General features: G+C 44.6%; 1 protein-coding gene across 4 annotated transcripts in view; it reads right to left on the bottom strand.

Moving 5' to 3' along the window:
* The window catches only part of LOC132228215 (chromatin remodeling regulator CECR2), a 240,285-nt gene extending 230,143 nt beyond the window's left edge, over positions 1 to 10,142 (bottom strand). For all 4 annotated transcript variants that reach the window (XM_059684234.1, XM_059684237.1, XM_059684235.1 and 1 more), the window contains exon 1: positions 9,681 to 10,142. In XM_059684234.1, coding sequence (XP_059540217.1) covers positions 9,681 to 9,806 — 126 coding nt within the window. In that variant the 5' untranslated portion in view covers positions 9,807 to 10,142. The remainder of the gene's footprint in view (positions 1 to 9,680) is intronic.
* Positions 10,143 to 13,889: the final 3,747 nt, after the last annotated feature.

Below are 13,889 nucleotides of genomic sequence, written 5' to 3'. Positions count from 1 at the left end.
AATATTAAATGTCTGCAGTTAAGAAAAATAATCACTATCAAAAGGAAAAATTCATCTACTTCATATATATAGTGTACCTTCTATACAATGACCAACACTTAAGTCTTCCCTACTTATACTCTAAAGGAGTGATTCTTGTTCTTTTTAAAAATGTTTTTATTGATTTCCGAGAGAGGAAGGGAGAGGGAGAGATAAAAACATCCATCAGCTGTCTCCTGCTACTGGGGTTCAAGCCTGCAAGGGCAACAGGGGCATGTGCCCTGAACCGTAATTGAACCTGTGACCTCCTGCTGCATGGGATGAGACTCAACCAACTGAGTCACATTGGCTAGGCTAAAGAAATGATTCTTAAGCAGGATAATCTTGGTCCCCCCAAGATACATTTGGCAATGTCTGGAGGCATTCTTATTTTTCATAACTGGGGTTGCTACTGGCACCTAGAGGTCAGGGGTGCTGCTAAATATCTTAAAATACATATGACAGCTTCCCACATCAGAGTTATCTGGTTCAAAAATATCAATAGTGCTGAGGCTGAGAAACCCTGAGCACTAAAGAAACCCACAGAATCCTGAGCTCAAACATCCAGCAATTCCTTTCTCAATAATAAGAACTACTGAAAAAAGACTTCCCCAAGTTTTCCAGCATAAATTGATTTGTATTAGAGACTAATGTAAAGAAGATAAAATAAAAGCATCCAAGGAACAGCATCCAATGAACTATGAAAATTCAGGGGAAGGGTAAAACAGATCTCTGAAGAGGGTACAGTATCAAATGACAGACAAACCACAAGCTAGAAGCTATACTGGATTTCATTCCAAGATCTAAGTATAAAATCATCCTATCTAATAAAAGAGAAACATGGTAATTAGCCGTAACTTCACTACCCTTCCCATTGGCTAATCAGCGAGATATGAAAATTAACTGCCAACCAAGATGGCGGCCGGCAGCCAGGCAGCTGACGCGAACAGGGAGGCTTGCTTGCTCCAGTGCCGGAGGAAGCCAGGTTCCCCGCCTGCTGCTGCCGGCCTCTCAGCTGCTCTCTAAGAAACATTGATACAAATATAGAAGCTAAACCAGCCGTGGGCAAACTACGGCCCGCGGGCCGGATCCAGCCCGTTTGAAATGAATAAAACTAAAAAAAAAAAAAAAAAAAAAAAAAAAAGACCGTACCCTTTTATGTAATGATGTTTACTTTGAATTTGTATTAGTTCACACAAACACTCCATCCATGCTTTTGTTCCGGCCCTCCGGTCCAGTTTAAGAACCCATTGTGGCCCTCGAGTCAAAAAGTTTGCCCACCCCTGAGCTAAACAAAACCCCAGAAACCTGCTTTCAGCTGGCCAGGATCTCAGAGCTGGAGTCGCAACAAAGTTTCAAATACAGAAGGTAAACAAAGCCCAGAAATCTGCTTTCAGCAGCTGAGGTCTCAGAGCTGGAGCCAAGCCTCAGAGCTAAATACGGCTCTCAGCTCCAGTGACAGCCATAGAAGGTAAATAAAACCCCAGAATAAAAAAGAAAAAAGAAATAAAAGAGAGGTTGGGAGCTTCAGTCACCTGCCAGCCTGAAAACGGCCCTCAGCCCTCACCCAAACTGGCCAGGCACCCCAGTGGGACCCCCACCCTGAAAGGGCTGTGACCAGCTGCAAACAGCCATCATCCCCTCACCCAGGGTGGCCAGGCACCCCAGTGGGGACCCCCACCCTGATCCGGGACACCCTTCAGGGCAAACCAGCCGGTCCCCATACGTGCACCAGGCCTCTATCCTATATAGTAAAAGGGTAATATGCCTCCCAGCACCGGGATCAGCGGAGCCGCAAGGCCTCCCGGCACCGGGATCAGCGGAGCCTCGAGGCCTCCTGGCACCGGGATCAGCAGAGCCGCAAGGCCTCCCAGCACCGGGATCAGCTGAGCAGCGAGGCCTCACTGACCTGGTGTCAAGCGGAGCCACGAGGCCTCCCAGCACTAGGATCAGCAGACCCGCGAGGCCTCCTGGCCCCTGGAGCAGCGTTACAGGGGGCAGCACCAAAACCCCCTGATTGCCCTGCGGCTCTGTGTGTGACAGAGGGCGGGGTCACTACCTCCCTATCTGCCCTGCTCTGTTCATGACAGGGGAAGGCGCCCCAACCCCCTGATTGGCCCTGCTCTGTGCCTGACACGGGGGAGCTCCCCAACCCCCTGATTGGCCCTGCTCTGTGTGTGACAGGGTGCGGCGCCCCAACCCTCCTATGGGCCCTGTTCTGTATGTGACAGGGTGGAGCCTCAATCTCCCCATCGGCCCTGCCTTGAGTGTGACAGGGGGTGGCGGCCCCAACCCCCCAATCGGCCCTAACCTGAGCGTGACTTAGGGTGGCATCGCAACTTCCTGATCGGCCCTGCTCTGTGCATGGCAGGGGGGATCTCCCCAACCCCCTGATGGGCCCTGATCTGTGCGTGACAGGGGGCAGCACCCCAACCCCCTGATTGGCCGGCTCTGTATGTGACGGGGGTGGCGCCACAACCCCCTGATCTGCCCTGCTCTGTGCGTGACAGGGAGTGGTGCCGCAACCTCCCCATCGACCCTGCCTTGAGTGTGACAGGGGGCGGTGCCCCAACCCCCCAATCGGCCCTACCCTGAGCATGACTGAGGGTGGTATCACAACCTCCTGATCCGCCCTGCTCTGTGCATGACAGGGGGCAGCGCCCCAACTCCCCAATCAGCCCTGCTCTGAGCCCAAAAAGGGGCTGCGGGGCAGGCACCTAGGGATTGGGCCTGCCCTCTGCCACCTGGGAGCGGGCCTAAGCCAGCAGGTCGTTATCTCCCGAGGGGTCCCAGATGTGAGAGGGCACAAATTTTTGTGCACCGGGCCTCTAGTGCTCAATATAAGAAACAAAAGTGAAGGGAACATAACATAATTCAAGACTTTCATCCTCCAAAATTCTGCATAACCTCAAAATATTAGCTCAGATTGAAGACCTTGGAAAGAGTGAGAATGTCAATCTTCAAGTCTCGAAGATACGCCTTTCAAAGCGTATCTTCTATATATATAAAAGTCTAATATGCAAAGTGTCCCCTCGGGAGTTTGCTCGCTAAGACGTGTGCTGACCACCAGGGGCAGCGCGGAATGAAAGGAGGGCCCTGGCCGGCAGCTGGAAGACCCCGATCAGTCCTGATCGCTGGCCAGACCTAGGGACTCTACCCATGCACAAATTTTGTGCACCGGGCCTCTAGTTTTCAGATAAGATTTCCACAGAAAGACAATTTATATAAAGCACAAACACACAAGTATGGTTATACAGTTTTCATTTGGTATAAATTTAATTTGTAAAACACAGATTCTCACACAGCTCATAACCAGTGAGAAACATTCATAAAATCATAGACTTTTAGTTCTAGGAAACCTGTAGGAATTATCTAGTTTAAGATTCCCATTTTAAAAATGGGGCATTTGAAATCAAAAGTGATCTAAGATCACAATTCGATGACAAACTCAGTTTGGTCCCTTTGAAAATATATTCTTATTCTTATTCTTCTTTTTTTTTTTTTTACTAATCCTCACCTAAGGTTATGTTTTCCATTGATTTTTTAGAGAGTGGAAGGGAAGGAGGCAGGGAGAAAGAGAGAAAAAAAATCAATGTGAGAGGAACACATCGATTGGTTGCCTCCTGCTTGCTCCCCAACCAGGACGGGATCAAACCTGCAACCCAGGTATGTTCCCTTGACTGGGAATGGAACCCAGGACCCTTCAGGGCCAATATACTTAACCACTGAGCCACATTGGCCAGGTCTAAAAATACAACTAGATCTAAGACCATATAGTTAGAAGCCATGCTGTTCTGTCCATCTTGGCTGTTCACACTGAATTTTCGCATAAACCAGTTTTTGCACTTGGGTTTTCCAGCATTCTGATAGTGCTCCTTATTCTTACCTATAACAAATTGCAAGAATCCAGCACTCTCCTGATCAAAGGGCAGACGGTTGGTTGTACCGAATGCAGCCAAGTTTTATTTTAGGCTATCCTAACTGTGTTCCAGAAAATTAAGTAAGACCCAACTGAACTTCTGTCATAAAGCAAGCCAGATGCCAATATAGACTGTCCTTCAGAGAGAGATGAGAGGGTATTGCCCTTTCTACAACTGTAGAACTCCCAACTACCTCTTTGAAACTTCATATAGCAGGCAAAAACTGAAAAAACAAACAATAAAAGACTGCCCTTTCAAGATGTTGGTATAAACAGAAAAGGATCTAGTATTCACTTTTGGAGAGATACACTCTGACAGAACATTCTCTCTCCCCTTTCAGGATTTCAAACAGCATATACATTTGTTCCTCTATAATTTACATCCTGTTCTTGGGCTTTCCTTGTCAGAGAAGGAGCAGATCCTGAACCTTTAGAAGACATTTATCATGTGTTATCTATCTTACATTAAATAGATTCATGTGACAAACCACTTATTTCTAAATCATTTTAGATATATTATCTCCAGGCATGTTCAAATACCATCTTCTCACATTGAGGCAATATCTAATCACCCTATTTTAAACTGCAACAACCCACCCGATCAACTTGGCTAGCCTCTACCCTACTTGATTTCCTGTCATCCTCTGAGACACTATACAGTTTGTTTAATGTCTGTCTCCTTCTGCTAAAAAGAGGGCAGGTATTTCTGTGTTATATTCACATCCAGCACCTAGTACACTGTGCCTAGCACACATAGTAAATGCCCAAAAAATATTTGCTGAAACAAATGAAATTATGAACTTGTTCTTCTGTACTAAATTAAGCATAAGTTTTAAAACGATCTTCAGCATCCCACATTATTAAGAACCAAAGAACTCTAGATCTGTATTGTGGAATCTTGGTCATTACCTAGGTCTAGTCCAGTGATGGCGAACCTATGACACACGTGTCAGAGGTGACACGCGAACTCATTTTTTTGGTTGATTTTTCTTTGTTCAATGGCATTTAAATATATAAAATAAATATCAAAAATATAAGTCTTTGTTTTACTATGGTTGCAAATATCAAAAAAATTTCTATATGTGACCTGGCACCAGAGTTAAGTTAGTGTTTTTCAAAATGCTGACACGCCGAGCTCAAAAGGTTCGCCATCACTGGTCTAGCCCTTCATTTTATAGATAACGAAAACTGATGTAGAAACAGTGTGAGGCAGTAGCAACAGCATAAAATTTGGTATCAAAGAACCTGAAATCCAAGTGAAAGCCTGTGTGCAAGCAACTTAGCCTCTCTAAATTTTCAATTTCCTCATGAGGATATCTTCTACCTCACGGTGATGGTTAAGGACAACTAAGGATAAAACAAAATAACATTTGGAAAATGTACAAAGTGCTACTATGAAAGTGTCATTTATCACTAGGTTATTTTAACCTGTCCCAAGTCACAAGAGCTAGTTAATGGCACAATTAGAATAAGAGTTCAAGTTTCCTAACGCCTAGTCCAATGCATCTTGTGTCATGAAACTAGGCTTCCGATTCCCCTATTCAGGGCCAACTTATTCTTTCATCTAGTTCAAGGCTTCTTACTTAACCTTGTATGGTTGGGGATCACTTCTAGAATTTGATGAAAGCAATAGTCCCTCTCCTCCAGCAAAGTGTATATATATATATATATATATATATATATATATATATATATATATACATATCAACATAAAACACCCACAGCCCATCTACAGGCCCCATTACTCACTGATATACTAATGTACCCTCAGCAATTTTTATTTATTTTCATAAATAAGTCATGCCTTGGTGGTATTAACTAAGAGGCTGGATCCAAGGAAACACCAAGAGTAGAATTCAGGAATCTGAATTAAAGGTACTGCCCCCAGATCATCATGCTGATTAGGTGAGGACTTTAATTAACCACATACAATCACAACCAGAAAGGAGCTACAAAGAAGGCAATAGTTTCAGTACTCAAAAGCAGGAAGCTCAGGGAAAAAAGCGGTAGACAGGACTAATAGATTCTTTTTATCATGCTGCTATACTATATAGAAACCATTCAGATAATTTTCCATGAGTATTTTCAAATAGTCACCTAAAGACATCAAGGTTTCTTCTTTAGAGAAAACATGCAGAAATGTTTGTGATGAAATTTCTGCTCTCAACCCCACACCCATCATGATTAACTCCAGACCAGATTATCTAAAATGATTCTATCTTCCTCTACTTTACTTTGATCAACATACTATATTCACTGTAAAAATAATTTGGCTAGGAAAAAGAACAGTCAGTATGAAATCTTTGGGGGAGATCAATACCAACTACTGAATGCAGTGTCATTAATCCACTGTTGTCCAGCTATACCTCAACAGCCTCATCTGAAAAATAAAAAGAACACCCAATCTATGGTGCAAATACATTGTGAGAATATTTGATAATCTCTTAATTTGTTAACAATTAATAGCTGTTATTCCTGAGTGATGGGACCCAATGTTAACAGTTAACAGCTTTTATCTTTGAGTGGTGGGATTATGGTGAATTTAATTCTCTTACCTATAATTTGCTTTAATTTTTAAGTTTTACATAATGCTTATGTATTATTTTTAAAACCAGAAATTATGAACTTAAAGCATTACCTAACTAGGGTTAAGGAATGTCCAGCCCATGGGCCATATGAGGCCTGAGAACTCATTTGGTCTGGCCCTGCCAAGACATTAGAGTTAATTAAATGTTTGACCAAATATAGCAGGGTAATTTTTAAGTTGATAATTTTGTATGGGCTGCAAGTGATGTTATAAATATCTAAATGGCCCTTGGGAGAAAGAAGGTTCCCCACTCCTGATCTATACATTCAGATTTTTTATCTGATGTTTAGAGAACACCAATTTGGGGGTGGGCTACAACATAAGGCCTTATATCCCCAAAATAAGAATCAAGTATATTGACTCTTCTGAAGAAATCCTGTACATTCAAGGTGGAGAGAGAACAAAGATGTGGGTTTTTTTACATGCCAAAAATAATATCTGTGCTTTGGGGACCGTTCTGTAAGTAGGAGGTCTTGACATTTGGCAGAATTGCATCATGAATCTTTTCAACCCTTCACTCTCTAAAAGATCGCTTCACTTTAAAAAAGAAGCCACGTCCTTGAGGATTCTGCTTCCTAAATTTTCTATAAATCCATGGATTCAGCTTGGTGGTCCAGGTAAAATGAGATTTTTCCCACAGGTGAAAACTGGCTGCCTAAAATCTGATATCCAACTTCTATGACTTGGTATTATCCATCAATTTTATCTTTTAAGATTGCCATAAATTAAGATTGTAGAGCCTTTTTAGCTGGCCTAACAAGATACAACTCAGCATTAGAATTGTTTTGGGATTTTTTAAAGGGTCTTCCACTGCATCATAAACTCTAACCACGGAATTGTTTCTCAAACTGTCAGGACAATAAACTATTTGATTAAAACATCACCTAAGCAAAATAAAAATAAATTTACTTATACTTAGAGAATAAAAACTGATATTGTTTCTGATGAATTCTGCACTGTCACTGAGTTGAATTTATTAGAAGTTTAAAATAAATTTAAAAATTTTTAATTTCTGATAACTACTGAAAATTTTAAGTTAAATTTTACATTAAGCAGTTCAAAACACACTTTACATGAGAAATGAGAATTATACAAGAACTGCAGAGTAAAAATATCACTATCACTTGTTATCCATCTACTGAACATCTCCAAATAAAAATATGAATTGTTAGCAAAATGGAGTCCAAATATTCATTCCTATGGCATGTATTTCAAATAGCATACACTTTACCAACAAAAAAGTGTCACTGCCCAGAAACAGTCATCTCAAATAGCTCCATTACTCACCTGTAACTGACTTTTTCATTTGTTATACATACAAATTTGACCTCTTTGATCAGCTTACATTTCCTCTAGGAATTAAACTAGCTAATACTTAGAAATCACAAATTTATTTCTTAAAGCATAAGACAAGTAATTTATAGAATACTCTAGATATCTCTAACAACCTAAGGCAAAATTAGTTACCTCTACTTTGCCATCAACAAACTGGGAATACACAGATTTTGAAAGATGAGCTTTTCCACAGTGCTTTTACAACAGGTCCCTTGAATCACCTCAGTTTCATTACCTGGGGCTGGAGGCAAGTTTACCAGCACCCAAGATGGCATCGTTGCAGGCAACACCTCCCACAACAGCCACCATTTTGAGGATCAGGATATAAACTACTCACGATTTTATGCCAACTAAAAAAAAGCACAGGATTACCAGAATAATTGTTAAATATCTTGACTTTTAGCATTCCCCAACCTTTCATTTCTGTGGCCCTGTTTCTCCTCTTCAGTCAATATAAACAGTTGTCCCACTAAAATTTTTAGTAAAAAGCATGCTTTCTACAGTTACGTTCAAACTTTGAAAAGAAACACTATGGTGCTACCTAAAATACCCAAGTTATTATATCTTCCTAACATTTTAATTACATTATTTTAATCAGTTTAAGGAACTAAGAATCGCCAAAAGCCGGTGAATGGTCCTAGTTTATTAGCCTACATTCCTCTTCATTCTTCCACCCTACCCTTTTTGAACTTTTTATTTCCCGATTTCATTAACTCTGCAACAAGAGCAAGTTCCCACACTTCATTCATATGAGAAGCAAATGATATCTGCGCAAAGAATCTAAAACTAAAGATAAGACAAAAATCTTAGGAGTCAACTAATTAAAATCAACCCGAAAACGGCAGAAAGTAAGATAGGTGGGGGTGGGGAGGCAACAACCACGATTTGCTCCTCCAAACGGGTGATTCTTATTTTGATTCCTCCACCGGCGAATTCAATGGCAGAACTGAAAAGAAAAACTGACCAAGTTTCCACTTATCTTTCTCCAAAGGCAAAAGGTGATTAAGTCACTACGCACATTGCTACAGGAGAGCAAGCAATTCAACCTGCCAACCAATCAAATATTTCACACCCTCTTCCAAAAATAATACTAAAAGAAAGGAGGATGCCGGTGGGCTAGCTGCCCGTCTCGGCGACCCTGTACCTCCCGTTCCTCACACTCCCGCCACCAGCCCTGCTGCTGCGACCCCTGGTCTGCGTGCGGCTCTCACAAAGCCTCGGTGTGAAAGCACCTTCGGCCTGACCGGAGCCATCCTCCTCCTCCACGATCGCCCGTTGAGATAATGGCGAAATCGACTCCAAGAGCTCTCGAGGTCCCCGCATAAAGAGGGCCGTCGGTGCCGAGGGGAAAGGCGCTATTAAAGAATAGCGGAGTCCTAAACTTTCCCTCCGCAGCGCCGCAGCTCCGAGCCGGGCCCCAGTCCCCGCCGCCCCGAGTTAGCCCAAGGCGCCCCCGAGGTGGGGGCGAGCCTCGCCCGGCACCCCATCCCGCCACAGCAGCTGGCTCGCCGCTTCCCCGACCCCAGAGGGAGCTCCTGAAGCCCGAGGAGAGCGGCGGTCCCACTCCCACAAAAGCGAGTTCCCCCCGCCCTACCGCCGCCCGTCCGCCTCGCCTCGCCGGAGCAGGCGCGGTGCGCGCGGGGGCCGCCGGCAACGTCCCGAGCCCAGACTCCTGCCTCCGGCCAGTCCGCGCCGCACGCCCCCGCCGAGCCCTCTGCTGGGGGCCGACGCCTGGCCGCGTCTCCGGCGCCGCTCCCTCCCGCGTGGAATTCCGGGCGCCCCGCCGGGCAGGGTAAAGGGGCGCCGAGCGCGGCCACTCACCTCGATCTCGAAGTCGGGCAGGCGGAACGCCGTGCGAAAGAGCGAGCAGAAGTGCGCTATGGCCGGGACTTCCCACCAGGAGCGGAGCTCGCCCAGCCCGGCCGCACCGCCTTCCTCGGGGCACATCTCCCGACGGTGGCGGCGGGAGCGCCGGCCCCGTGCTCGACGCGCTCTTTGCGGCCCCACGCTGCCCGCCCGCCCGCCGGGACTCCGGCCTCAGCTCCTCGGGCGGGGGCGGGGACGGCTGCTTCTCCGGCTGCTGCCGCCGCTCGGCGGGTGCATGAGCTGAGGGCGGACGAGCGCGCGGGGGGCGGCGGCTAGGACTCAGTCACTGAGGCGGCGGCTGCTCCCGCTGTCCGCGGGTTCCGCGCCCTCGCCCCATCCCGCGGCTGTGGCTGCGGCTGCGGCTGTGGCTGTGGCCGCCCCAGCCCGGTACAATGTAATCATCTCAGCCAGCAGAAACAGATGGGGCTGGGGGCGGGGAGAGGGCCGAGCGAGGGCCGGGGGAGGGGCCGCCACGAGGAGGGGGCGGGGCTGCTCCACCACAACAACAACCCCGCCCCCACCCCCGGCCCCGGACAGCTGCACGGGAAGAGAGGGGGAGGGGAGAGGGAACTGAGCGCCCCAAGAAAGAATTGTATGTAGAAGGGAGCGAGGTGCACCCTATGAACTGCTCTGAGATGCACTCCGCTTCTCAGGTGTCTGGGGCTGAGGAGTTTAATGACTTTGATGAATAAGGACAATAGGGTCTCTCTCCCACCCCCAACTTGGCCGTAGTGGTTACATTCTTTTAAAGGGCCCGCTGGATGGTTCTTTCTGAGGCTAGAATACGCTAGATCCTGAAAGACGCACGTGGGAGGTCAGATGTTATTGGTGCTGATGGTAGTACAGGAGAACCAGTGGACTGTGCTCAGCAGATATCTAAGTCCTAGAGAAATTAAGTGGTTTCCACGTGTTATTTAACACTTTTATTCCATCTAAGAAGCTCCTTATGCGAAGGAGCTGGCTTTCTCCAAGGGAAGGTGGATGGGGCTGGTGAAGCTGGAACTCAATAGGATGGAGGCAGCAGGAAGGGTTGGGTAGGGGAGGCACCAATCAGCAGAGGTGTGGAAAGAGCGACCCCCTCCCATCACCCCCGGAAACGGACATGTAAGACCGCCCTAAAGAAGACAAGCTTAAAAAAAAAAAAAAAAGACGCGCTTGGACTCCTACAACTACCCTGGCTGCAGAAAAGCTGCCGTCACAGTGTAATGAGAAAGGTGGTGGGTGGGGAAAGGGAGATAATCTGAGGAGTGTGTTGTGTTGGGGGTGGAGACCTGCACGCCTTAGGCTAAGAGAAGACTCTAGAACAGTGGTTCTCAACCTTCCTAATGCCGGGACCCTTTAATACAGTTCCTCATGTTGTGGTGACCCCCAACCATAAAATTATTTTCGTTGCTACTTTATAACTGTAATTTTGCTAATGTTATGAATCGTAATGTAAATATCTGATATGCAGGATGTATTTTCATTGTTACAAATTGAACATAATTAAAGCATAGTGATTAATCACAAAAACAATATATAATTATGTATGTGTTTTCCGAAGGTCTTAGTCGGCCCCTGTGAAAGGGTCGTTGGACCCCCCAAAGGAGTCGCGACCCACAGGTTGAGAACCGCTGAAATGTTTCAGTCTACAGTATGTTAGAATTCTAAGCTTGAAGTGGGGAAAATCACCTCCAAAACTGACCAGAAATTTGGAAAAACTACAATGAATGCCCAGGTATTTGTACCGATCACTGCAATTTCGTATTTATTGCATTCTACTCAAGTCTCAAAGGGGCTTAGCTGGCTGGTTTCTGTATTTCACCTCTCAGACAGGAAGCACTGCCCCTGATGCTTCTCCCAAATTAATCAAGTACTTATTGAGTGACAGGTACAATCACAAAGTGTATAGTGATGAAACCAAAGATCCTCTTCTACCTTTGAGCAGTGTAAAGTCTGGAGAGAATGGCAAACGTATTGAACATTATGTGATAGATTTTGGAGTCTGGGTACTTCTCTCTCACCTCTCCCTCTCTTTATTCTGGTAGTTTTAATAACCTGTTTTGTTTTTATAAGGCAGCATTTTAAAAAAAAACCCAACTTCTTAAAGAAAATGTATATCTCAGTGTATCTTTTATGAATCAACTATTCTCAAAATACTTCATCTTCTAATATTCCCCCACCCTCACCCCACCTCTGTGTAGAAACAGCCCCAAGGTTTGCAGTTTTGCTGTTTTATTACCTGGAACTATTAATTATTTAAAATTCATCCTCAAATTCTACCATATATTTTAATCTTTGACAAAAGTTGGCATACATCTAAAGAGCAGAGGGTATATTTTGGTGTGTTTCTAAAGCACAGCTACTATGTAGATATTCTATTAATAGATGAGATGTAAAAAGGTGACAAGCCACTGTGGAATTAATCACATAACCTGAATTGGACGTTTTTCCTTGTTTTTCTTCATTTCCTCACATATTGGTTTGACCTTCCACAACACTTGCCTCTCTTTTATTAAAGGGTTACTGCTTTCCTTTAACATTTGTTTTGAATCCATTATATCCTGACTGTTCTTTCCTCACCTTCTTTTTCCTGGTTCTCCTCCGTCTTTTCATTCTTGCCTTTATCTTTTATCATTGTTTAACCTTTTTTACCTGGCCTCTTCTTACTAGCCAGCTTGGTGTCATTAGCCAGCTTCGTAAGAGTGCCTAGAGAACGTTAACAATACTAGAAAGCATGTTTTGGTTACTCTAGTATGTTTGAATGCTGGTTATATTCCTCCCACCTCCACTTGAAGGAAGGCTACTCTGTTGTCCTCTTCTCTCCTCCACAATCCTGTAAATCACCGATTTTCAATCTTTTTCATCTCATGGCACACATAATTACTAAAATTCTGCGGAAACCAAGAAATATGTTTTTTTGACAATCTGACCAAAAAAAGATTTAATTTTGATTTATTTACAATAATAATAATAATAATAATAATAATAATAGTAATTACCTACCCTTTTTGCTCCAAAGTGACTTTAAAAAATCAGGTGTCTAGCCCTGGCTGGTTTGGCTTAGTGGATAGAGCATTAGCCTGTGGACCTAAGCATCCTGGGTTAGATTTCGGTCAAGGGCATGTACCTCAGTTGCAGGCTCCTCCCTAGCCCGGGCCCTGGTCGGGGTGCATGCAGGAGGCAACCAGTCTATGTGTTTCACATCGATGTTTCTCTCTGTCTCTCCCTCTCTCTTCCACTCTCTCTTAAAATCAATGGAAAAAGTGTCCTCCGGTGAGGATTAAAAAAATCCAAAAAAAACACAACAAAATCAGGTGTCTATACTTGAGTATAAGGATTTGTGGTACCAAGAATTAACCGATCATATGCAACCTTATTATGTGATGTGACCAATAAGATGCAACTCTATTATATGACCTACATATTTATGGTTCAAGACAGGGCATTCACACCAGACAGCTATTGTTGTGTTGGCTGTTGTCATTTTCTTTGACAATCTAAGGGAAAACAGGTCAGTGGCTATGTAGTCAGGTTAGCATGTTTTAAGAATTCTTGTGGCACACCAGTGTGTCCCTGTACTGCTATAAATCAACAAATCTGTCTTGGAACTGGAGGTGCCCCCCTGGTGGTGGTCACAGACTTCTCCCTGTCTCTTCCTGTGTACCTTCTTCCCCTGTGAGTGATTTGCCTTCTAACTTTTCTTCTAAGGGCCACTTCTCAGTGTTCATATGGATAGGTACATCAACTTTAGACTTCTTTCTTTCTATACATCCTCTAACTCTGGTTCAGTTTCTATAGTTTTTGCTTGGTTTCCTCACTATGCTCTCCACTCACCCCAGCTTTCACCCACAGTCTGGAACCAATCCTGGTCCGAGCAGCTAATGACTGTTACATGTCTTGGGTCTGGCTGAAAGTGTGGCCTCCATGTTCCCTGAGTTTGGGTTCTAACTAGAATCTCACATTTTGACCCCTGCCGCTGCCTCTATTGGAACTGATACCCTGAAGCTTTGACCTTGCATTGAACATTTGTTCCACCTTTCCCTTAAGACTTAACAGCCTCAGATCTATTTTCTGACTGTGTTTCTGGCCTAATCTCCTGGAATCTAGATTGCTGACCCCAATACCTAGATCAGTGATGGCGAACCTATGACACGCGTGTCAGAGGTGACACGCGAACTCATT

This window comes from Myotis daubentonii, chromosome 2 (assembly GCF_963259705.1).
Source record: "Myotis daubentonii chromosome 2, mMyoDau2.1, whole genome shotgun sequence".
Taxonomy (NCBI): Eukaryota; Metazoa; Chordata; class Mammalia; order Chiroptera; family Vespertilionidae; genus Myotis; species Myotis daubentonii.
The sequence above is the reverse complement of the archived record's forward strand: the minus strand, read 5'-3'. Positions and strand labels throughout refer to the sequence as shown.